Source organism: Sorex fumeus, unplaced genomic scaffold, assembly GCF_029834395.1.
Source record: "Sorex fumeus unplaced genomic scaffold, SorFum_2.1 ptg000128l, whole genome shotgun sequence".
NCBI classification, from domain to species: Eukaryota; Metazoa; Chordata; class Mammalia; order Eulipotyphla; family Soricidae; genus Sorex; species Sorex fumeus.
The window spans coordinates 52,598,424-52,622,963 of NW_026606185.1; the positions used below are offsets into that span (position 1 = coordinate 52,598,424).

The 24,540-nt window shown below is 45.7% G+C and overlaps 1 protein-coding gene across 2 annotated transcripts; it reads left to right on the forward strand.

Moving 5' to 3' along the window:
• The first annotated feature begins 8,415 nt into the window (after positions 1 to 8,415).
• Positions 8,416 to 20,295, forward strand: ELAC1 (elaC ribonuclease Z 1). 2 transcript variants are annotated; one of them, XM_056138004.1, is made up of 4 exons: positions 8,416 to 8,527; positions 9,959 to 10,123; positions 16,613 to 17,047; positions 19,700 to 20,295. In XM_056138004.1, exons 2-4 carry the CDS (start codon positions 9,967 to 9,969, stop codon positions 20,164 to 20,166), a joined length of 1,059 nt encoding a protein of 352 aa, XP_055993979.1. In that variant the 5' UTR covers positions 8,416 to 8,527; positions 9,959 to 9,966; the 3' UTR covers positions 20,167 to 20,295. The 2 variants fall into 2 exon arrangements, with proteins under 2 accessions (XP_055993979.1, XP_055993978.1); XM_056138003.1 differs by having other exon boundaries at positions 16,613 to 17,080; positions 19,700 to 20,293.
• Positions 20,296 to 24,540: the final 4,245 nt, after the last annotated feature.

Sequence of the window (24,540 nt, forward strand, 5' to 3'; positions counted from 1 at the left end):
AGATGGGGAGAAGAGGTTAACAGACTCTTCCACGATTAAAGAAGACATATGGATGCCGATAGGTACACTAGAAAGTGCTCTTCATCATTTATCAAGAAAATACAAATCAAAACAATGAGATATCACCTCACACAGTGAGACTGACAAACATTAAAAAATCAAAGTAACCAGAGCTGGCATCGATGTGAGGATAAAGGCACCCTCATCCACTCTGGAAATGTCAACTGGTTCCATCTCTTTGGAAAACAATAATGACACTACTCAAAAAACTAAGGATTGAAGGAGTCAGAGTGATAGTACAGAAGGTAGAATGCGTGCCTTGCATCTGGCTGACCAAGGTTCAATCCCCGATACCCCTTCTTGTCCCTTGAATCCACCAGGAGTGATCCCTGAGCACAGAGCCAGGAATAAGACCTGACACCACTGGGTGTGACCCAGAAACAATAGCAACAACAAAGAACCTAAGGACTGAGCATCCTTAAGATCCAGCAGTTACATTTCTTGTCATCCACCCCACACTGTCACTGTCACTGTCCTCTCATTGTTCATCGATTTGCTCGAGCGGGCCCAGTAACGTCTCCATTGTGACAATTGTTACTGTGTTTGGCATATCGAATACATCATGGGTAGCTTGCCAGGCTCTGCCGTGCGGGCGAGATACTCTTGGTATCTTGCCGGGCTCTCCAAGAGGGGCGGAGGAATCAAACTCGGGTTGACCATGTTGGCCACTTGCAAGGCAAACGCCCTACTCGCTGTGCTATTGCTCTAGCTTCATCCACCCCAAAGTCCAAAAATATTATTTCAAAAATACATGTGTGCCCCATGTTCATAGCGAGACTATATCCACAATAACCAAGATCAGGAAACAACCTAAGTGTCCAAGAACAGATGAGTTGGTAAAGAATTGGTGGTTTCAGGGCCAAACCAGTAGGGTAGCAAACAGAGCAAACAGGGTGCCTGGCTTTAATGTGGCTGACCCAGGTTCGGTCCCAGGTTATGCACCCAATATTGTCCTCTGAGTTCCCACCAGGAGTGATCCCTGAGCAGAGAGCTAGGAGTAAGCCCTGTACGCACACCACTAAGTGTGTCAGAAAAAAAAAAAGAAAGAAAACGTGTATATACACTGGAATACCACTTAGTTAATTAGAAAAGATGAAATTATGCACTTTGTCACTACATCAATGGAAATAGAGTGTCTCATGCTGAGTGAAATGAGTCAGAAAGAAAGGACAGAGAAAGAATGATTTCTCTGATGTGCGATATTAAATAAAAGGAAGAAAGGAAGGAAGGGAGGGAGGGAGGGAAAGGAAGGAAACGAGGAAAGAGAAAGAAAGAAAGAAAGAAAGAAAGAAAGAAAGAAAGAAGAGAGAGAGAGAGAGAGAGAAAGAAAGAAAGAAAGAAAGAAAGAAAGAAAGAAAGAAAGAAAGAAAGAAAGAGAAAGAAAGAAAGAAAGAAAGAAAGAAAGAAAGAAAGAAAGAAAGAAAGAGGAAAAAGAGAAGGAAGGAAGGAAGGGAAAGAAGGAAGGAAGGAAGGAAGGAAGGAGAAAGAAAGAAAGAAAGAAAGAAAGAAAGAAAGAAAGAAAGAAAGAAAGAAAGAAAAGAAAAGCAAGGCATAGTAAGGTAGCAATAAAATGGCCAAAGGCAATAGAACTGGAGACTTGGTCCTTGGAACAAGCTCACTTGGAGCAGGCATGGAAGGGGCCCCAGGGGCAGAGGGGAGGGAAGCAGGCACTCTGGTGGGCATGCTTTGCAACAATACATGCATACAGCTATCTAATGGCCAATATTATAAATCACCGAAGAAAATCACACGCATGTTTAACCCTGTCTCAGTGCCTGACTCCGGAAAGATCCAAATTGAAGAAGCAAGTGATTCAGGATGTAGATTTGTAGGTTAGAAACACTGAAACTATTAAAGTTTTTAGTAAAGTAACATGATTTTCTGATACTGTTTCTTCCTAAATTAGTCCCCCAGCGCCTGACCTAAGTCAAACTGGACATGTGTCCCCTTAAGTGAAAATATTAGAGTCAAAAGTATCCAAAATGCGTTAGTGGGGGTGAGGGGTAACACTTAAACTTTAGCCAGCTTTAATGGAAAAATGTCCCAGACAACATTCTGCTCTGTATGCAGACACGATTGGCAGGCATTCACTCAAAGACATGAAGCAGTCCACATACACACACACACACACACACACACACACACACACACACACATTAGATGACAAGCTGCTGTCCGTCCAGTTCAGGGACTGACCACAGCTTATATAGGAAAGGTCCCCTCAAGGTGAGCAGCATTCCAGATGCCAGAGTTAATAACCACTAGTTGGCCCCATGAAACTAAAAAATTGCATTACTGATAAGGACTCCATTCTCAGCTGCCACCCAAGGGGAAAGACTACAGTTGCATTGAATTCTCTAGCATGTTTATCTGCACATGGAAGAGGATCTCTGAATATTTTCAACCAATATACCTGTACTGAAAATATTTCAGCTAAGGATGAGAGCTTGTTTATAACATTCATCACACTAAAGTCATTAGAATCACACACACACACACACACACACACACACACACCAAAAGGTCAATGTTTTTGATATTCAATAGGCTAATCAACAAAAACTGATTTTTTAAAAAATAATCAAAATGATGACAGAAGAAAGGTGACTCCATTTCACAAAAAGCTGAAGGTGAGGTTTTAACCTGAAACCACAGCCTCATGAACAGACAAATAAGGTCTATCAAAATATTTAATAGCAAATTTCAACCATTGGAAGAGATCATCTTCGATTTGACTTGGAAAATGGTCACCACAACTTGAAAATAATGGTATTAAACAATGCTGTGAAAGGAGATAAAGAAATAGTTGTTTTGAGTTCAACCCAACGGCTGCTATTTCAAAAGAAACCAATGTCAAGTGACTTGAGAGAGAAGTAGGTTTGGATGAAGGAAACAAAAGTTGTGCAGTGGCTGGAGACACTGGGTAAGGTACTTGCCTTGTGCCAGCCGATCTCAGTACAATCCTCAGCACCCCCCTATCATCCACCAGCACCACCAAGAGTGATCCCTCAGCTCAGAGGCAGAAGTAAGCCTTGACCACTGCTCGGTGTGGACCCCAAACAGAAACAAAACAGTTATGCAGTTAAGTCAATCAAGTCTGAGGTGGATATTAGCCCTCCTCGATGACGCTGCGCCTGACCTTTTCACTGTGGAGTAAATCTCCTTTATAGAGTGCTACAGACACAGGGTGCACTGTAGAAGAAAAGCTAGTGAGGAAGGTCTTCTTGCTCCCTACCGCAGGGCAGCCAAAAAAAAGGTGACAAGCATCTGGGGGTGGAGTGTCAATGGCAGTACCCTAACAAATGCTAAGACGTGACTTTGACTGTGGCTCTTCCCACAGCCAGTAGTTCCTGATTTCTGTCCATTCTGGCTCTCCAATCTCCTTTTAGTTTGCTTACATGAGCCCACATTGATGTCTATATATAAACGCTAATTCTGACTGATGTTCAATGAAGACGTCAACCATTTACAGTTGTGCATGCATTAGTTCATTCTAGTTGACTTTAAGCAAATTGAGGGCTGCAGTGATGTCTCTTATTTATTTTGTACAGTGTCAAAATCACTTGCTTACCCAGCTCCAGAACCCTTCCGTACAGGTTTAAGCTGTACTTAATTTTGCATAATCAACTAATAAAATTAATTCTGCATATAATCTGAGGGGGCTAGAGCGATAGCACAGTGGGTAGGGTGTTTGCCTTACATGCAGCCAACATGGCTGACCCGAGTTCAATTCCTCTGCCCCTCTCTGAGAGCCTGGCAAGCTACCGAGAGTATCTCGCCCACAAGGCAAAGCCTGGAAAGCTACCCCTGAAGTATTCGATATGCCAAACACAGTAACAAAGTCTCACAATGTTACTGGGCCCACTCGAGCAAATCGATGAACAATAGGAGGACAGTGATAGTGATAATCTGAGGAGTTATATCAGGAAAAGAAAGTCCTGGGGTGGGACATTTTTGCTTCTGAAGTTTGTCCATTGCCTTTTATTCATTGGGAACCAGAAGTATTATCCTCCCCCCCTAATTCCATGTCAGTTACACCTGTATAATGTGTACTAGATAGGTTCATCTGTCAATTATATTGCATTCCACCACTAGTATACGACATGTAGGTTATCTCTAAGCAGAAAACCAGAAAGAAAATAAAAAGCAGTTTTCTCTTGTATGAATTATATTATTAGATGTGCTAGGTATCACTTTGAAGTGCTACATTTGAATAACACTTTACAAAGCATTTTCAACAAACACCATTTAGTCCTTACAACAAAAGTTTCAGTCAAGAAGAGCAATTAATATCTTCATTTCACAGATGGAAAAACAGACTCAGAAAAGTAAATAACCTGACCAAGGTTGCAAGATACAAAGGGCAAAATCAAGACTCAATCTGTAATTTGACTCAGTGAGAAAAAAAACAAATGACAGTTGAAAAAAATAAATGCAATTTGTGTCATAGTTAAAATATTTTATCCGGGGCTGGAGTGATAGCACAGCGCATAGGGCATTTGCCTTGCACGCAGCCAACATGGCCGACACAGGTTCGATTCCCAGCATCCCATATGGTCCCCCAAGCACCGACAGGAGTGATTCCTGAGTACATGAGCCAGGAGTAACCCCTGAGCATCGCCGGGTGTGACCCAAAAATCAAAAAAAAAATTTTATCCCTGATATTAGAAAGTATATAACACTTGACAAGAAAAAAGCTGCAAAATAGAGTAATACTAGAGTAATAATACAGCAGGTAGAGCATTTGCCTTGCCTGCAGCACACCCAGGGTCAATCTCCGACATCCCAGATGGTCCCCTGAATACCGCCAGGTATTTTTTTTCCTTAATTTTTTATTAGTGAATCACTGTGAGGTACAGTTACAGACTTACAAACTTTCGTGCTTGCGTTTCAGTCTTACAATGATCGAGTACCCATCCCTCCACCAGTGCCCACCAATGGTCCAAGCATCCCTCCCACCACCCCCACCCCATCATCTCCACCCCACCCTGCCTCTGTGGCAGGGTATTCCCTTTTGCTCTCTCAGGAGAGATTCTTGAGTGCAGAGACAGGAGTAACTCCTAAGCATCACTGGGTATGGTCCAAAAACAAACAAACAAAAAGGAAAAGAATAGACAGAGACTACCAATCCATAAAGACCGTACAAAAAAGTTCTCAGACAAATACAATTAATTAGGATGCTAACCAACATTCAGGTTGAGTGCCAACAAATGCATTTGTTTGTTAGCCAGTTGCTGCTGAGGCAACCATAGATGGAATTCCACAAAAGTCAAAGTAGTCTGTGAGAATCAACTTGCTATATGGAATTCAAAACCAAAGACACTGTGTACTTTATCATTTCATATATTGCTGTGCTACACATTTTTTATATCAGTAAAATGCATAAGATATCTTTTATAAATATTCATGAACGTATTTTTTTCCAGGGAGCTGATTGCTGAACATCTGTCATCATATCACTGAAGATATTCTAAACACAAAAGAAATGGCATAAAATAAAAAAAAAACTTATTAGTCTGCTAGTAGTAGTACTGGCATTGTGTGGTTTTAAGTTATTATAGATCTGGAGCACTGTAGCACTTTCCTCCCACTGTTCATCGATTTGCTTGAGCGGGCCCAATAATGTCTCCATTGTGAGACTTGTTGTTACTGTGTTTGGCATATCAAATACAACATGGGTAGCTTGCCAGGCTTTGCCGGGCCGGCGAGATACTCTCGGTAGCTTGCTGGGCTCTCTGAGAGGAGCGGAGGAATCGAACCTGGGCCGACCAGGTCGACCGCATGCAAGGCAAACTCCCTACCCGCTGAAGGATAAATAAAATATGCTAGTGCTGGGCTAGAGTGATAGTGGGTAGGGCGCTTCCTTGCACATGACTGACCCAGGTTCGATTCCTCCGCTTCCCTCGGAGAGTCCTGCAAGCTACTGAGAGTATCTCTCCCACACGGCAAAGCCTGGGAAGCTACCCGTGATGTATTCGATATGACAAAAACAGTAACAACAAGTCTCACAATTTGTTGTGAGATGTTACTGGTGCCCGCTTGAGCAAATTGATGAACAACGGGAGGGCAGTGCTACTGTGCTATGTTAGTGCTATTAATAATAAAGGGACCAGAAAGATAGCATAGCAGTCAGGACGCCTGCCCTGCTCATGAGTGACCCCTGAGTGCATAGCAAGGAGGAAGCCCTGAGCTCTACCGGGTATGACCCAAAAACCAAAAATGAAACCATAGAAATTTCCCACCATGAAGAGTTTTAGATAAGCAAAAAGTCCTAGTCACTCTTCTCTAAAGGTATAAACACCCCTGGGAAGGGAATTGTAGGACACATAGATAGTGGACAAGAAAGAGCCTCTGGAATGGGCCTGTTTCTGAGGGGCCCTCGCCAACTTGTGGCCAAGACATCCAGGTGGCTTCTTGGGCACTTCTAAGTTGGGAAAGGATAATAAAACTGAAGTTCCTGTCAAATACTTGCTAAATTAGACTCCCCTTGACCAAACACATCTGAATTTTTTTCTATTTCAACATTTAGTCCAATTCCCTTTTTTTTTTCTTTTTTTCTTTTTTTTCTTTTTTTATTAGTGAGACATCATGAGGTATAGTTGTAGACTTACAAATTTTTGTGCTTGGGTTTCAATTATACAATGATCAAATACCCATCCCTCCACCAGTGCCCATTTCCCACCACCACGAATCCCAGTATCCCTCCCACCCCCCAGTCCCACTCCCATCCCACCCTGCCTCTGTGGCAGGGCATTCCCTTTTGTTCTCTCTCTCTTATTGGGTGTTGTGGTTTGCAAAATAGGCATTGAATGGCAATCATGTTTGGTCTATGGTGTACTTTCAGCATGCTTCTCCCATCCTGGGAGGATCCTCCCAACACCTTTATTTGGTGTTCCCTTCTCTATCTGAGCTCCCTTTTCCCCTAGCATGTGTGGTTGCCTCCAAGCCAAGTCCAATTTCCTTTTTAATTTTTTTTTCATTTTTATTGAGACAGCTAAATTTACGATACTGCCAACTATACTTTTCTTAGTCTCTGTGCTAAGGATCTCCCTTTTTTCCATATTTCCAGCACTCATTTTGCCTTCTCATTTGTTCTCTCACAGTGTTCAGTGATTGTTTCCAGACACATCTTTTCCCATTCTGAGTGTTGATATGCTTCTTATAGACATCAGATATGTAATGTTTTTAAAATTGCTTCAGCATAAAGAACAATACAAGCCACTGAGCCAGGGAAATGACTTAAAGGACGGGAGGACGTGCTTTGCTCGCAGGTGGCCTTTTCCTGGCTCCAGCACCACACGCATGGTTCCCCCCCCCCAGCCCCCCACCCACCCCTCACCTCCCCACCCCTGCCTCCCCCAGCACCTCCAGGGAAGATCCCCAGCAACATGGTGAGCCCAAAATAACAATAATAACCACTGATTTGGGCTGGAGTGATAGCACAGCGGTAGGGCATTTGCCTTGCACGCAGGCAACATGGCCAACCCGAGTTCGATTCCTCCGCCCCTCTCGGAGAGCCAGGCAAGCTACCGAGAGTATCTCGCCCGCATGGCAGAGCCTGGCAAGCTCCCCGGGACATATTCGATATGCCAAACACAGTAACAACAAAGTCGCCAATGGGCCCGCTCGAGCAAATCAATGAACAACAGGAGGACAGTGACAGTGACAGTGAACCACTGATTCAATGGATGCCTGAATAAATACAGGCTTTGAAAAGGGCAAAAGGCAGAACATTGAATGGGTGGTTGAGCAGAGCAGTGGGGCTAGGGATAGAGTGGGGTTGAAAGGATTCTTGATCCCACCCTCCTGGGGCTGCAGCAGCTGGACAGATACTACAGGACTTAAAGCACCAAACTCTGTTCGGACCCGGCTGGTTCTCTGAGCATCTATCTCAAGATGCTTCCTGGGCCTCCTTCTGAACCCAGCAGCTAGGCTGGCCCAGAATCCTCCTAGGGGGCAGGCTCTGGGTCTCATGAGGGCCTCTGGGCAGGTGGTGGTTGGGGGAGGGGGGGCCCTGCAAAATGCTATGAAACAGCTGGTGCTTTGACCACCTCCAATATGTTAAGGAAACAACCAGTGCACGTAGCAAAGGAGCCTGACACACTTTTTTTTTTAAAGCTGGAATGGAACGGGGCTTCGTTCTTTCCCCACGTGGTTCTGCAGGCTGCCTGGTGGTCAGCATGCTCCGAGCCTTTTTTTTTTTTTTTTTTTTTAAAGCAACGACTCTCCATCGCGAAAAGTGGACGGAAAAATAGAAAAGGGTCCCCAGGGGAAGCCGGAGCAGCCAGCGCCTTGCAGCTGGGCGGCGGGCACCACTGAGTGGGGGACCTCCGGCGCGTCCTAGAGCGGCCGCGCGCGGCCCCAGCCGGCGGCGCACTTCCGCCCGCCCGGGTCGCCGCGGTGCGGGCGGCGGGGCCTGGCTGCGGCCTGCACCTGCCCGGGCGCGTGCCGCGGGCCTCGGGAGTGGGTGAGTGGGGCCGGGCACGCCGGCGGGGGGCGGGCCGGGGTGTGTCCCGCGGGGCGCACGCGCGGGAAGGCCCCAGGCTGCGGGGGGGGACGGTGTGTCCGCCGTCCGGAGGGAGACGGACACCGACTTGGACGCGAGCCTGGGCTCGCGGCTGGCCAGAGCGCTGGACCCCGCCGTGGCCGCTCACCCTGGAATGGAGCGGGGCAGGGCCAGCCCGGGGCGCCCCTTCCCGGGCATCCCTCGGCGTCGCCTAGGACAGTGGGCTGCCCCCGTGGGGGTAGGAAGGTGGACGGGCACGCGCGCCCCCCTTCTTGGCGCTCCGCGTCCGCGCGCGGCTGCAAAGAGGTTGCAGGAATCTTGCACCTGCGGAGACCCCGGGCTCCCTCCCCGGCGATTGGTGGTCTGCACCCCGGACCCCCAGTGCCCAGTGATGGTGCACCGCGCGCTTTGCCCCGGGCTCCGTCCCAGAAAGCGGACCTCAGCGCGCGTCACTTCCAACTCCCCAGTGCGCCCAAGGGGGCCCCCAGTCCCGCAGCCGGGGTAGAGGAGATCAGTGGCTCCAGCACCATACGCATGATTCCCCCCCTCGAGCTGGCCCACTAGGGAAGACACCAGGCATTATTCCCTCGTGGGCCAACTCGTGGAAGGGTTTTGATGACAGGGGACGTGTTTCCGAATTGATAATTATGCCGAATTTCAAAGGTCAAAGTAGGATCGTTTACAGAGCGCACAACTTAGGGCATCACTCCTGGCAGTGCGGGATGCCGAGGATCGAACCTGGGTTGATCTCATGCAAGGCAATCTCCCTACCTGCCCTGCTATTCCTCCAGCCTCATCTGTGACCTTCTATTCCTTTCTTCCCCACACTCTGCATTGTTGGGAAGCAAATTCAAAGTGTAGTTTTAGCCATTAAATACTTGTTTCTGTTTATAAGACAGTGACTTTGGGGGGGGGGGGGGTTGAGGGAGGTTAGAGGGGAACATCTGCCCAAGAAAATGATCAGGGAATCACTCCTGGCCGGGCCCAGGGGACCAGATGGGATGCCAGGGATCAAACCTGGGTGGTGTGCAAGGCAAGTGCTGGACTCGATGTACTATCACGGTTTTATTTTTGGTTTGGAAGCTCAGTTGGCAGTGCTTAAGGGTGCTCCCATCTCAGTGCTTGGAGTGCCTCCTGGCAGTGTCTGGGCATCTGTGCGGTGCCAGGGATTGAACCCAGGCCTTCTGCATGCAGAACGTGTGCTGCAGTGGTTTGACCTATACCCCAGGTCAGGGGTTATTAATATCTCACTTTAGATTTCTGGGGAAAGCTTGTAGTGGATGGGAATCCAGACTATTCAGAATGACCAAGATTATACCAGTACATCTCACAGGAACCTGTGCTTGGGTGTAGGGGCGGTGATGTGTAATCGCCAGTGATCTTTCATTGCAGGGTGGACAATGGCGATGGATGTGACCTTTCTGGGCACCGGTGCAGCGTACCCGTCCCCCACCCGGGGTGCCTCGGCGCTGGTCCTCCGGTGTGAGGGCGAGTGCTGGCTTTTTGACTGTGGAGAAGGAACTCAGACACAGCTTATGAAAAGTCAGCTTAAAGCAGGTGAGCGTGCCTTCAGCTATCTGACTCATGACAGTTCCTTTTTCTTTCTTCTCTTTGTTCTCCTTAGGCCTTTGAGTGAACACAATCCTGAGAGTTGATCCCCACTTCCATGCTAGCACCATGGCAAGATGGGAAGTTATCGTGAAGTTACTGGGTATCTTTGGCCACACCCACTTGATTTCGTTCATCCTCCGTTCAGAGCAAGGATTTGTATCGGCTTGGGCAGTGTATGGAGGGAAGACACCAGGCATGTTAGAGGATGACTGCCAGGCAAGGGAGCAGTCAGCACCCTCAATTCTTCTAAGAGGCAGATGTGGGTTCCGTGAGCAGGTGATGGTCAGAGGGACCCAGCTCTTTCCTGTTTGAGATATGCAGAGTTAGCCTCCCAGAGATGCTGACCTCTGACCTCCTGGGCTATGGAGAAGGGCGTTCTAGGCAGAAGGCCGACGTAAGAAGAGGCCCAGAAACTGGGAATCTGAAGAGAATGAGGGGGAGAAGCTTTGACCTAGATTCACCCAGACCTGGCTTCGGGTCCTACCTGTGTCATGCTTGGCATCTTCGCAGATCATTAAATGGAAGCTTTGCCTTCTCACCTCAAAATGGGGTTAGAAATGCCATCTTTGGGGCCAGAGAGATAGTGTAGCAGGTAGGGCACTTGTCTTACACACGGCCGACCCAGGTTCTGTCCTCAGCATCCCATATAGTTCCCCCCTCCCCCCCCATCCCACCATGAATGATCCCTGAGGGTGGAGTCAGGAGTAAGCCCTGAGCACAGCTGGTTGAGACCAAAAAAAAGGGAAAAAAAAATTAAAAGAAAAAAATGCCACTTAACCAGAATACTATGAGAATTATATGTGCTAATCATTCTCCTCATCAGTTAAGTCTTAGCTCAGATGTGGTTTCCTCAGAAGCTTTCCCTGAACCTCTGGGGTACCCTTCTCCATCCAGGCCTTCTGCTCTGTCCTGTTACTGATTTTATCATCATTATCTAAAATGATGTGCCTTAAAAGAGTTCTTTCTGTGTGTACCTTATTGAAAGAGTAAGCATTGGTCACTTATGTACCTCGTGCATACCTGGGTAATATTTGCTCAGTTAATTCATAAGACTGTCGCACCTCATCCAGTACCTTTCACTCCTTACATCTTGAAAAATGTCTGTAAGCTTATTATTCCTTTGATTTCGTACAGGGCATGACATTTGATGATGAAAGGAACGATAATTCTAGTGTTCAAAAATCTCTTTGTCTAGTAGGGGAAAGTGACTTGTAAGCAGTCATAGTGTATTGTGTTAAGTGGAATAATGGAGGTGTTTTCGAAGTACTTCTGGAGCACAAAGGGGAGGGGGGGTCTGACTGGAGTTGTGTGTTCAGAGAGAGCATCCCAGGTGTGGGAACAGTAGTGTTAGGGCCTGAGGGGTGACTTGACATATCTTTGGGAGAGAAGTGGAGATGGACATATAAAGTACAGACATCAAAGTAGCAGGCATTTCCAGGCGAAAGACAACATATTTGAGAAGCAGTAAACTGTCAGCTGGAAGATAAGAACGCTGAAATTGTGGTAGATAGAAAAGTCTCTGGTGGGTACTTGGACTTTTTTTAAAAAATCCTACTATCAAAAAGATACTGTAAGAACTTTAAAACCGGGGCACGACTTTTTGTTGTCTGTGTTTGTGTTTCCGGGCAGAATATTCTAATGTCGAATATCTGGGGAACAGGAATGGCACAAGAGAGAGAGAGCTGTTCTAACACAGATGTGTTCACCTTAGCGCGCGGGGGCGATGAGGATGTGGAAGCAGGGACCAGGAACAGGGATCAGGACGAGAGAGACTCAGTGAATCAACAGCAGGTAGTGAGTCATGAACGGCAGGGTGTGATTCAGTGAAGACTCCCCTGTGTTACAATGCAGTCAGAGATGGTGATGTCGGCAGAGAGCTCTTGGAAGGAGGAGCATGTCTCCCCCGTGGGACTCCTAACTTTGCTCCGCCCAGACCTGAAGGAACAGGGCAGGTCTCTGGCTTTACTTCCCTGGGGACTTGCTGGGCTTTCCTTCCCGGAGAACTCTGAACGCTGCAGCCGACTGGGGAGATAGCTCTGCTGCTGAGTGCTTCAGGCAGTCGGGGTTCCAGTGGCAACCCCTTTTCATTAAAATGTGCCCTGGATTCTGCCCCAGAGATGTGGTGAGAGGATAGCTCCCGTCTTTGGAGCCCGGGCTGATTTTTAACATGTGATCCTTTTGTCGTGTGTGTTTGTGTTTGGGGACAAAATACTCTACTGGCAAATGTGTAGAGAACAAGAACAGCATCAGAGAGACCTTTCTAACACAGATGTCTCCTGGTTCCTCGGGGTCAGGGTGCCCAGGGCTGGCCGGATCTTCTCTGCTTCAGGCTCTTGTCACGAGGCTGACAGTCCAGTCCCTGTTATGGGCTGGACTTGACATCTCATCCAAGGACACCTTGGGGACGAGTTGACTTCAGAACTCTCACTGGATGTTGCCAGAGTCCTTGAGAGCCCGACAGCTCCTTCTGCTGTCGGTGACTGCAGTGCCAGGCTGCTGAGGAGGGAGCCTTACGGCCGCACAGTCTCCCTCATCCCTGTGCAACAGTGTCCCGGCCTGAAGCAAGTCACAAGTCCCCTCAGGAGGGCAGGGGAGCAGACTCCCGGAAGAACTGAACCTGGTTCTCACCCACAGTCTTCCTGCCACGCTCGTTTCTCTAATGATTTTCATTTTGTAACTGCTCTGTGTCCTACCTTCTATAGGGCCCAGACCCTGCAGCCCTGGCGCTGGCTCATGCAGTCCACAGGCCCACCTGCCCAGGGCCCGAAGCTGGCAGGAGACGTGGAGGGGGATATCTGGTGTCAGTGATAGAACCAGGGCCCCAGCACAAGCAGGGCACATGCCCCAGCCCTGTTGCAGATAAAGTGAGGTATATTTCAGTAGACTATGAAGGTAAATCTGGGAATAAACACAGAAATAAGATAAAACCTAAGGAAACCGTTCGTTGACCGTGTAACAAGCAGAAAAACTCCTGGCCTCATAAAGGAGGGTGAGGTGGGCTCTCCCCGGTGAGGCTCCGATTGGAAGCAGCAGTGTGCCCAGCGGCTGCCCGCTCGGTGGCCAGCTGGTGGGGTTCACCTGTACTGATTCTTGTGCACCCTGGCGGCTGAGGCTACCTCCTGAGGGCACAGTGTTCTGTGACTTTTCCAGGGAAACACTTTCTGTTATCAAGCGTTCTTCTTTGAAGCTTCCATGAGCTCTTGAGGTCAGCATCTGATTGCCTGGTGGAAGTTTGCTATGGCAGTTTGTCCATAACTTTAAAGAGAGAGCTTAAGCCTGTCATTTTGAAGGGGAAAAAAAAGGATAGAGGCCACTTTCTGCAGTGCTTAGGCCCTTCAGAATTTGGGGCCATTATGGCTCTACATCCAGTGATTTGATAGTGGGGGCAGGGTGGGGACATGCAATGGTGACATACGGTTCCAGGCTTTGCACGCTACTTGACTATAACCCTGGCCCCACACTTAAGCCTTTCCTCCTAAAACATGTTTAAAATACAAGGATATTTGTTAAGTGATGATAAAAATTGAGCCAGGGAGATAGCTTAAAGCACATGCTTTGTGCGTGGGAGTACCAGTCCTGATCCCTGGTATTACATGAGAACTGAGCTACTAGGCACCACTCAGTGTGGCCAGAAAATCAGAAAGAAAACAAAGATTTTAAAAATCACACATGCTTAGGGGCTGGAGATATAGTGCAGTGGGTAAAGTGCTTGCTTTGCCCAGGCCCAACTCGGGCCTGATTCCTGGCATCCCCTGTGGTCCCCCAAGCACTGCCAGGAGTGAGTCTTGAGAGCAGAGCCAGGAGTAATCCCTGAACATCGCTGGGTATGACCTGAAAGCTAAAACAACTTAAAAAAAAAAATCAGACATGCTTATTCTAAACATTGAAATAGGAGAAAAGAGTAAGAAAGTCTAACTATCCTTCATATTTAACTTTTCCATGTTTGGATATACAATAGCAGTGAGTAATGTAGGTATATTTGTGTGTGTGTGTGTGTGTGTGTGTGTGTGCGCACACGCGCGCGCGTGCACACGTGCACACACATGTGGACAGTATAAGTGGAGCCACTATACATGGTATAAACATGCTCGTTTTATTACAACATTACTTATGTACAATATATTGCAAACCTTTTCCTCGGACAGTAAGTACAGCTGCAGTCTCACTTACAGCAGTGTTTCTCAGCCTTTTTCCAACTTTGTTTTCTTCTTGTGGTCCCTCATCCTACCTCTCCCCTCACCCCCAGCCCCTTCCATTTATGTGACTTTTACCTATGACCCCCTTGAAATAATGTCCTGGGATCCCATAAGGGTCCTGTGACCCTAGGGTGAGAATCGTCGATTTCAAAGTTGCTTAATATTCCGTCCTCCCCGCACGAGAGGATCCTGGCAAGATTCCTTGTTCTCAGGTGGCAGGGCCCACATGCATCTTTTCTCCATTTGATGCCTCCTCCTCCCTTTGATCATTGTGGCTACCATTTCTTCTCCCACTACATCAGATTTCTTAAAAATGAAAGGCTTGTTTTTCCTGAAACTGTGATAACTGTGGGAAGCAATTTTTTACTTACTTAATTTATCTCCCTTGCTTTGAGTTCACAGATTGTTTTGGTATTTGGTTTTGACTTTGTTTTGCAGTAGATAGGAAGAGGGCCCAGAAAGTCTGGCTGGGCAGTTTTGAGGTGATTGTGAGATCAGTACCCCCATAACCTTGTCGTTCTTTATCTGGCGAGGTCTCGGGTCCCATAGGGGAGAGTCTGTGCCGTCTGGATAGCAAAGAGGGGGACGTGGAAAGGACAGGAGAAGGGAAAGAACAGCAAAAATAAAGACCGAGAAGGGGAAAAATTAAAATGAAGTACATATTATTGGAGACATTTCCAGAGAGACTCCTGAGAATTATCATAGTTGAAAAATAGCCTTTGTCCAATCTGCTGTTCTCTGCCACAAGACCTACTCTGTGTAGGAATTACAACAGGACTTACCTGTGGAACAGTTTTGCTTTGATATTGGGGATAAATCACATCATACTAATCCATGACTATCCTTTTCTGATATTAGCAAGCTCTTCCTGTTCTTTTGTTGTCAAGTGTTTGAAATAGGTTAGTCATGAGCTCGGATGGGTAACAACCTCTGTTATATTGAAATATGTTAACTGCGGTTGTTGAATGCTCTGTGGTGCACCTCGGGAAAATGCCGATGTGACATCCTCTCACATACCAGCTGTGGCTTCAGTTTACCATGGACTGAATCCAGAAACAGCCTAAACCAGCAGTGCATGAAAAGCTGCTGTGTTTGTGCCAGTGGGAAGAAGGGCCAAAGGGCAGGGCCCCCAGAGCAGAGGGCCGGCAGCACCTGCCTTTCTTATTCTCTCATCCCTCTCTTCTGTTCTTTTAACCCTGTGGAGAGAAGTCCATTCTGAGTTGGTTAGTTAGTCTCTTCGGTATAGAGAGTCCTTAAAATTCAGGCACTTTCTGATTCAGACACGAATCAGCCCAGAGGGGCCAGGGAAGAAGCATTCCTTCCTGTGGAAGCCTATACGTGCTATTCTCAGTAGGAGCAGTAGGGGGCAGTGTAGCTGCTAGATGCTTTTGACATTTTAGGGGTAAGGAAATCTCTTACTAGTGCAATACTGTATACTTGGAGGATGTTTTCTAGGGGGGAGGGGAAGCATGTGGCATTGAAGAAAAGTGTCTCTTCTGGAATTGTGGGAGATGTAAAGAAGTTTTCGGTGATAAGTAGAACTTCAGCTGAGGCTTCAAAAGCTGAAGTTAAGGGCAGTGAGGTATCAGAGAGAGGGAGAGAGCGCTTTGTTTTGTTTTCGTCTTAGTGATTTAAATTTTCCATCTAATTCTTGGACCCAGGCTGGAGAAATAGCACAGTGGGTAAGGTGTTTGCTTTGCACGCGACCGACTCGGCCGACCCAAGTTCAGTTCCTCCGCCCCTCTTGGAGGTCCCGGCAAGTTTCTGAGAGTATCTCACCTGCACGGCAAAGCCTGGCAAGCTCCCTGTGCCGTATTCGATATGTCAAACACAGTAACAATAAGTCTCACAATGGAGATGTTGCTGGGCCCGCTTGAGCAAATTGATGAGCAGCGGGAGTTCAGTGCTACAGTGCTACAAGTAGAACTTCTAAATTTACCTTAATGCTTGTTTTGGGGTGGGTGGTGGGGTGTTGGCCCACACCTGGCTGTGCTCAGGGCTCACTCCTGCTCTGCACTCAGGGAAGACTACTGGTGGGGCTCGGGGAACTGTAAGGGATGCCAGGGATCAAACCCAGGTTGGCCGTGTGCAAGGAAAGCGCCCTCCCTGTTGTGCTATTGCTCCAGCCCCTTTACTGCTTATTGCTGTTGTTGTTGTTATTATTATTATTATTAATGCAAGTTGCTCTGGATATTTCAAGTACCTCTGTGAATTTTTGTTTCTCTGCCTTAATCCAAAGGGAGAATTACCAAGATCTTTATCACACACCTTCACGGAGACCATTTCTTTGGCCTGCCCGGCCTCCTGTGCACCATCAGCCTGCAGAGCGGCACCGCCGGCACGAAGCAGCCCATTGAGATCTACGGTCCCGCGGGGCTGCGCGACTTCATCCAGAAGACCATGGAGCTCTCGCACACGGAGCTGGTCTTCCCGTATGTGGTCCATGAGCTGGTGCCCACAGCCGATCAGTGCCCCGCAGAGGAACTGAAGCAGTGGGCTCAGGAGTCGGGAGCAGACAGCCCCCCCAAGGAGGGGCAAGGGAGAACGATCCTCTTAGATGTGGAAGAAAATGCCTACCTCCTGGTGGACGATGAACAGTTCGTGGTAAAGGCATTTCGCCTCTTCCATCGAATTCCCTCCTTTGGGTTTTCAGTCGTGGAGAAGAAACGCGCAGGTAAACTCAATGCACAGAAGCTGCGGGACCTCGGTGAGTGTTTCGCCTTCCCAGCAGGCTTGCTCGGGGGGGATTGTAAGAGGTGCCATGGTGTTCTTTATCTTGGTCTTGCTGGCCAGAAACCAGACGCTTTCTCACTTTGTGTCCTTCACCCATATTTGCATCAGAGGAGAAGTACTGGGGGCCCGAAGAGTCTGTTTCAGTGCAGAGGTCAGGTTTGGTTTTCAGGCCTCTCTTCAGCTTCCTGAGTGCACATTCTTGGTCCGCTGACCAGGCCTGGGTGACCAGGGTGGCGATGCCTTGAGTAGCCATAGGCTTTTTTACCCCCTTTATGTCTTTCTTTAGAAACATGCTTTTATGGGTATTGGCCTGCCTTTTTTTTTTTTGCCATAGTTTGTTTTTTTTTAATTTAATGTGATAATTTATTGAGAGCATACTATATGCTAGGTACTCAAGGACAGAAGATTCCAAAGGGGCTAATAATGAGAATAATAGGAGAAAGAAATCTTTCCATAGTAGAAATTCTCTCCAAACTCTTTCAATGCTAGAAAAGGTTGAAAAGTCTTTTTTTTTCCATCACTCAAGGTAATTTATTTATTTAATTTTTATTAGTGAGACACCATGAGGCATAGTTGTAAACTTACAAATTTTGTGCTTGGGTTTCAATTATACAATGATCAAATACCCATCCCTCCACCAGTGCCCATTTCCCACCACCACAGATCCCAGTATCCCTCCCCCCCCCATACCCCCCACCCTGCCTCTGTGGCAGGGCATTCCCCTTTGTTCTCTCTCTCTCTTTTTGGGTGTTGTGGTTGGCAAAAGAGGCATTGAGTGGCAATCATGTTTGGTCTATAGTGTACTTTCAGAATGCTTCTCCCATCCTGGGAGGATCCTCCCAACATTATTTGGTGCTCCCTTCTCTGAGTTGCCTTTTTCCCTAGCATGTGTGGCTGGCCTTCAAGCCATGGAGCAAAATTCCTTGTACTAATCTTGGCCATTCTTGGGTGTTAGTCTCCTATTTTGTTACTTTATGTTCCCCAGATGAATGCAATCTTTCTATGTCTATCCCTTTCTTTCTGAGTCATTTCACTTAACATGATACTTTCCATGTAGTACCACTTGTATGTAAATTTCATGACTTCATCTTTTCTAACCGCTACATAGTACTCCATTGTGTAAATGTACCAAAGTTTCTTTAACCAGTCATCTGTTCTCGGGCACTCAGGTTTTTTCCAGATTCTGGCTATTTAAAGAGTGCTGCAATGAACAAACAAGTGCAGATGTCACTTCGACTATACTTTTTTGCCTCTCTGGGATATATTCCCAGGAGTGGTATTGCTGGGTCAAATGGGAGCTCAATTTCTAATTTTTTGAGAATCGTCCATACTGTTTTCCAAAAGGGCTGAACCAGTCAGCATTCCCACCAGCAGTGAAGGAGGGTCCCTTTCTCACCACATCTGCGCCAGCACCGGTTGCTTTTGTTCTTATGGATGTGTTTGCCATAGTTTTTAACATTGCAGTTATAATTGCTTCCAAGATAGCCCTTCCCTGTCAGCCTTTTCTATGTGGATAAAGTTGGTGTTCAGAACACACCATCTCAGCCAGTGCTGTTTGCCCACGGGCCTGTCCGAGGCCGCCTCCGCCTTTGTGCAAGGCATCATGCCGGAGGGTTCTTGGCACACCTCTGAGAGTGCAGGCCCATTGCTTTTCTTGGCACGGCTGTGGCAGTGCCCATAAGAAGCATGATGGTGGTTTGTATGTACATTTCTTTGTTTGCAGTCTCTTCCCCAAGTAAAACAAGGTGCTGATAATTAGGAATACTGACTCAAGCCAACAATACTTTGTTTTCTAAAATGTGAAAATGCTGTTTTACACACACACATACACACACACACATACACACACACACACACACACATACACACACACACACACACACACACACACACACACACACACACACTGGTGGGGGTCTGGGCTGTGTATGTCAGAAATCAAACTATACTGCTGCATTATATCCCTGTGCCAATCCTTTAGTTGAAAACTTCAAGTCTGATTTTTATTGGAATTAGTGATCACCCTCTCTCTGTAGTGTTTTCCAGAATGGTGATCAGGTATTGTTCTAGACTTGGACGAGGTTTAATTCTGGTTTGGTAAACCTGGGACTGCTCCTGTTTGCGAAGATTGAATATATTCGATTATCTGAGATTTTCCTTGATCCTGTGATTGAAGCAGTCCCCATGAACAATTCTTAAGTTAGCCAATTTATAGTACCTTGTCTTCCAGATGCTAATTTAAGTGGGCTCTAATTTCCCCCACAGATGAACTTATTAAATAAACATAGTGACAACATAGTCTGGTGTCAGACTCGACTGTATTAAGGTCTCCGTGAGAGTCAGAGCTTAGCTGTCATCTGACCCATATTTTAAGGAAATATTGAAAGCGGTAGAGCAGTGCTAATATCAATGCTTGGTACTGGACTTTTAAAACTGTAGAAATATTCCAGTTTTCCAAAAGTAGTAAAATATTTATAGCGATTTTGACAAAAAATTGGATGCCTTTTTCATTTGCTGTGCTATAAAACGCACTCTCTTTATAAAGCCGTCAATTCCACTGCCATGACGCAGTGTCATCTGCCTCTGTCACTAGGTGTCCCGCCAGGTCCTGCCTATGGAAAGCTGAAAAATGGAATTTCTGTGGTCCTGGAAAATGGAGTTACGATTTCCCCCCAAGATGTCTTAAAGAAGCCCGTCGTAGGAAGAAAGATCTGCATTTTGGGCGACTGTTCCGGGGTTGTGGGTGATGGGGGCGCGAAGCTGTGCTTCGAAGCAGACCTGCTGATCCATGAGGCGACCCTGGATGACTCCCAGATGGACAAAGCAAAGGAGCATGGCCACAGCACCCCGCAGATGGCAGCTGCGTTTGCCAAGCTCTGCCAAGCCAAAAGGCTGGTTCTGACTCACTTCAGTCAGCGGTACAAACCCGTCGCCTTGGCCAGGGAGGGAGAAACAGATGGGACTGTAGAACTGAAAAAGCAAGCCGAATCAGTGTTGGATCTCCAGGAAGTGACTCTAGCGGAAGATTTCATGGTGATTGGCATTCCCATCAAGAAGTGAGACCCAGCTGCCACATCTGTGACTGTTTTTAAACCCACAGTTCAATGTGTTGTTGTTACTGTTGTACTTATTATTGTTTTTGGTCTAAAGTGATCTGAGTCCTCATAACCACGATGGTGCTGCAATTGTGGAACCGACACCCCAGTGCGAGGGAACAAGATTTTTCTATAATAAATTATTTAAAAAACACACACACACACAGCATGCTTCATCAAATGCAGATTTGATGAAATGCCTCGGGTGTACTTCTTGTCTTTTTAGGCCGCTGCCTCAGATTGAAGCCAGTACCTGGTGCCGTCGTGGACTTTGCTTTCACACAGCAGTATTGCTGGGCAAAGCCCACAGGGCTCAGTCCTCCCAACTGAAAAGGGTGATCTGGCGGTTTTCACTGAATCTATTCGAATTAATATAGACCAGAATAGAAAGAAACATAATGGGACATCAGGCATATAGGGTTGAAGCTGGCTCGTTAAATCTTGGATCTTTTTGCTAGAATAATGAGTACAAAGTTGTATAGGGATTTGTCTCTCAAGTGATATTTTATTGAGATTTCACATTTGCTCTGGATCTGTGATTCTTGGCTGGGATTAGCACAGCTCTCTTTAAGTAAGATTTGTAATAGTGGGGCTCTTTTCTTGTCACTACAGTGGAGGTTGGGGAGTACTACTGGTTTACTACTGAACTTTACTTATCAGGGGCCAGGGATACTACATCCTACAAAGTTTGGGTCAGCACTATGCAGTGGAGGATTGTTTCACCCCAAAATGTAAATTTCAGACCTATTAACTGTCGCTGTCATGTCCTCCCATTGTTCATCGATTTGCTCGAGCGGCCCAGTAACATCTCCATTGTGACAATTGTTACTGTGTTTGGCATATTGAATATCGAATACGTCACGGGTAGCTTGCCAGGCTTTGCCGTGCGGGCGAGATACTCTCGGTAGCTTGCCGGGCTCTCCGAGAGGGGTGGAAATTAACATAAATTAAAATGGATACTCCCAATATGAATACACTTACCAAATTAGTAACATAATGTTGAAGTTAGTGAATAGTAGTGAAGAGTCAGAATGTCATAGCAAATATTATTTGACAGAAATGAGCTGGAACTTACAAAAGTAGAAACAAATGTCAGCTAAACTGAGGTATAATGTATATGTCTCTATTAATAATTCTTTGAGAAAATTTTGATTAAGTGTTCTTCATAGAATATGTTTTCCTTCAGAATTATCTTCCACCTCCTTTCTGTCTAACATCTGACTCATTTGCCACAAAGCATTTCTCAAAATGTGTTCATGAAAAACCATCCCAAATATCAGTTCAGTCAAAAGGGTTCCCTAGCCAGGTCCATTTGGGAAGCTGTTAGTGTCGTGCCTTCTTTGGGATCATGCTTCTGACCATTATCTTACTAAAAACAGTACTAGCTGGAGTGACCATTTGGGCATCTGGGCCCTTTGTTGACCTGCCTTCAGAATCCCGTTCTCCACTGGAAGGTGGTACCTCTGTGGTCCAGAACAGTTTGCTGACTTTGAGCTTCTCCCTATTCTTCTCTAAAATGATAAGAATGGACTGGAGTGATAGCACAGCAGGTAGGATATTTACCTTGCAAGTGGCTAACCCGGGTTTGATTCCCAGCATCCCATATGATCCCCCTAGCACCACCAGGAGTAATTCCTGAGTGCAGAGCCAGGAGTAACCCCTGTGCATTGCTGGGTGTGACCCAGAAAGCAAAAATAAATAAAATTTAAAATAAAATAAGAATGGGGCTGGAGCGATAGCACAGCGGGTAGGGCGTTTGCCTTGCACGAGGCCAACCCAAGTTCAACTCCCAGCATCCCATATGGTCCCCTGAGCACCGCCATGAGTAATTCCTGAGTGCAGAGCCAGGAGTAACCCCTGTGTATTGCCAGGTGTGACCCAAAAAGGAAAAATAAAATAAAATAAGAATAATAAGATACACCTCTTAGAATCATTGTGCTAGTGAAATATGGCAGCGCACTGAAGGATATACGTTTGCTTAAAGGCCAACGTTGAGAACCAGAGAGGACTCCAGGTACAATTCCACTGAACCCCTTTCTGAGTTCTGTTTTACCATTTGGTATCTGCCAACAGCTTAAGAACCTAGAGGGCTTAAAAGGATGTGTATTTAGAAATACTGACATGAATATAGTGTTAAAGTCCTCTGGGTTCCAGGCTTATCTGCTAAAATTGTCGACTTCTGGGTGGCTCGAGAGGCTTTTGATAGCAGTAGTCACAATGGGTCTAGTTTCTCAAGATCTTTCTGAACTGAACTCGACTGTTACCTGATTTTTCTGTACTTGATGCTCTCATTGCCCGAAGGACCAAAGTTTAGCCAGATGTAAAGATGTAAATATCTTGGTTTCTGAATTTAAAGAAGAATTTATTAATCACCTACTCTGTGCCCAAACTGTACAAGAGGTAATGGTTAGTGTTTGTTCCTCTACAACGTGGCGCTCTTGAAGGTAGGAAATCCATGTTATCGCCTCTGCATTCTTAGAAATGCCTTCTCAGTAAGAGCTCAGAAATGCTAAGTGGACCAGGGATATATTTCAGCTCTCGCTCGAGCCTTGCGTGGCCTTGTGAGGTCCTGTGTTGGATCTGTAATACCTCTCACATACAAGTCTCAGAAATTCAGATGCTAAATGAAGTGAGATTTTGATGTGAGTCCAAACTCGAAGACCTAAACTTTAGGACTCATGTATAACCCAATTTATTACTATAGATGGTCGAAAAATAATAATAACTAATTATTCCTGCCCCATTCTCAAGTACCAACTGAGTGCCAGACTTAACAGTCAGAAGTGTATAAATGAATATAAGACAAAACTCCAGGCTGGGCTCATAGTTTAAGTGGCAGAGAGGGAGAAATAAAGTAAACAGTTCCTTCAAATGTTCTAATCTTGTAGCATGTGCTCAATTTCCCTATTCTGGCATATTATTTGGTAGCTCATTTGAGCTGTGTCCTTAGCATCAGACTCTATTAATATAGGTAGACTAAGCCCTCAGAGACGATGGGAATGTAGGAGTGGATTGAAAGGTTGGATCAAGTGTACTTTATCAGTCTATGGTCACATTCTTGGGCTTTCTGACCTAGATAGTGTTCTTAATTGAGCTAGAGGAAGGAAGCTTATTCTGGATTTACCAGAGCCCATAATCTGCTTTTTGGTGTGATCCCATGGGGAATTAGATATTATTGTCCCAAAAATTTATTACTGAATTCTCCTTAACCATGAAACATCTTTGGAGCACTGAGAAATACTGTTCCTGCATTCTTTTCAAAAGTATATGTGTTTTCAGTGGGGGTGGGCTTGGGCAGGAGCAAAGTAGTGCAGCAAGTAGGGTATTTGCCTTGCATGCAGCGGATCTGGATTTAGTCCCCAGCATCCCATATGGTTTCCTAAGCACCACCAGGAATAATTCCTGAGTGCAGAGCCAGGAATAATCCTTGAGCATCACTGGGTGTGGCCCCAAAACATATATATTTATAAATATGTATATTTCCACATCTGCATTTAGTATATATTGTGTTTTTCTTTGCCCTAAGCTTCCCAGTGTCAAATGTACATAGATAAAAATACCTGCTTATTTTAGATAAAAATAGCTCTTTGTAGTTCTTAAAAGGTAGATTTGCCCAAATAGACCCTAAATCAGCTGTCTTCTAATACCCATCCTAATTAATATACTTTCCATGTTTAGTCATAAAAGCAGTGCCTACTTGTAGAGTTTCTTTAAGAATCAAGAAAAGATGATTAGTCAGAATTTACTACTTAAAGACCTAATATTTCTGGTCCAGTGGTCTTCAGTCTTAGATTAAGATTCAGAATTACTCAAGGTTGCACATAATTGGATAGTTGTGCACGGGTAAAATATCCTTCCAAAAACTAATTCAGCAGGACTGGTGCAGAAGCCAATAACTTGTATCATTAATGTGTTTCCCACCCTAGGTGATTCTCAAGTATGAAGGAAGTAAACCATGATGGGGAAGAAAAACTTGATGTGCTTAAAATAATCGGGGTGTGTATAACTATTTGATATATGATTTAAACATAGAATGTTTTTGTTACTTGCATCCATATTTTTACCTGTAGTTTCTCAACTATTTTTCCTCATTTAATATTGATTATTTTTCCATGGTATTAAATATTCATTAAAAGTATGAATGTAATGCTTTTATATTGTCTCACCCTAGAAAGGTAATGCAAATTTAAATTTTTCTATTTTTGGAGGGCATTGACATTGTTTTTTGTTATTTGAAATAATACTGTTATAAATATTATTGGAAGTAAATTTTTCTCTGAGTATTTCCTTAGACTTGATTTCTATGAAGGTCCAAACCTCTGATTAAAAAAAAATAGAT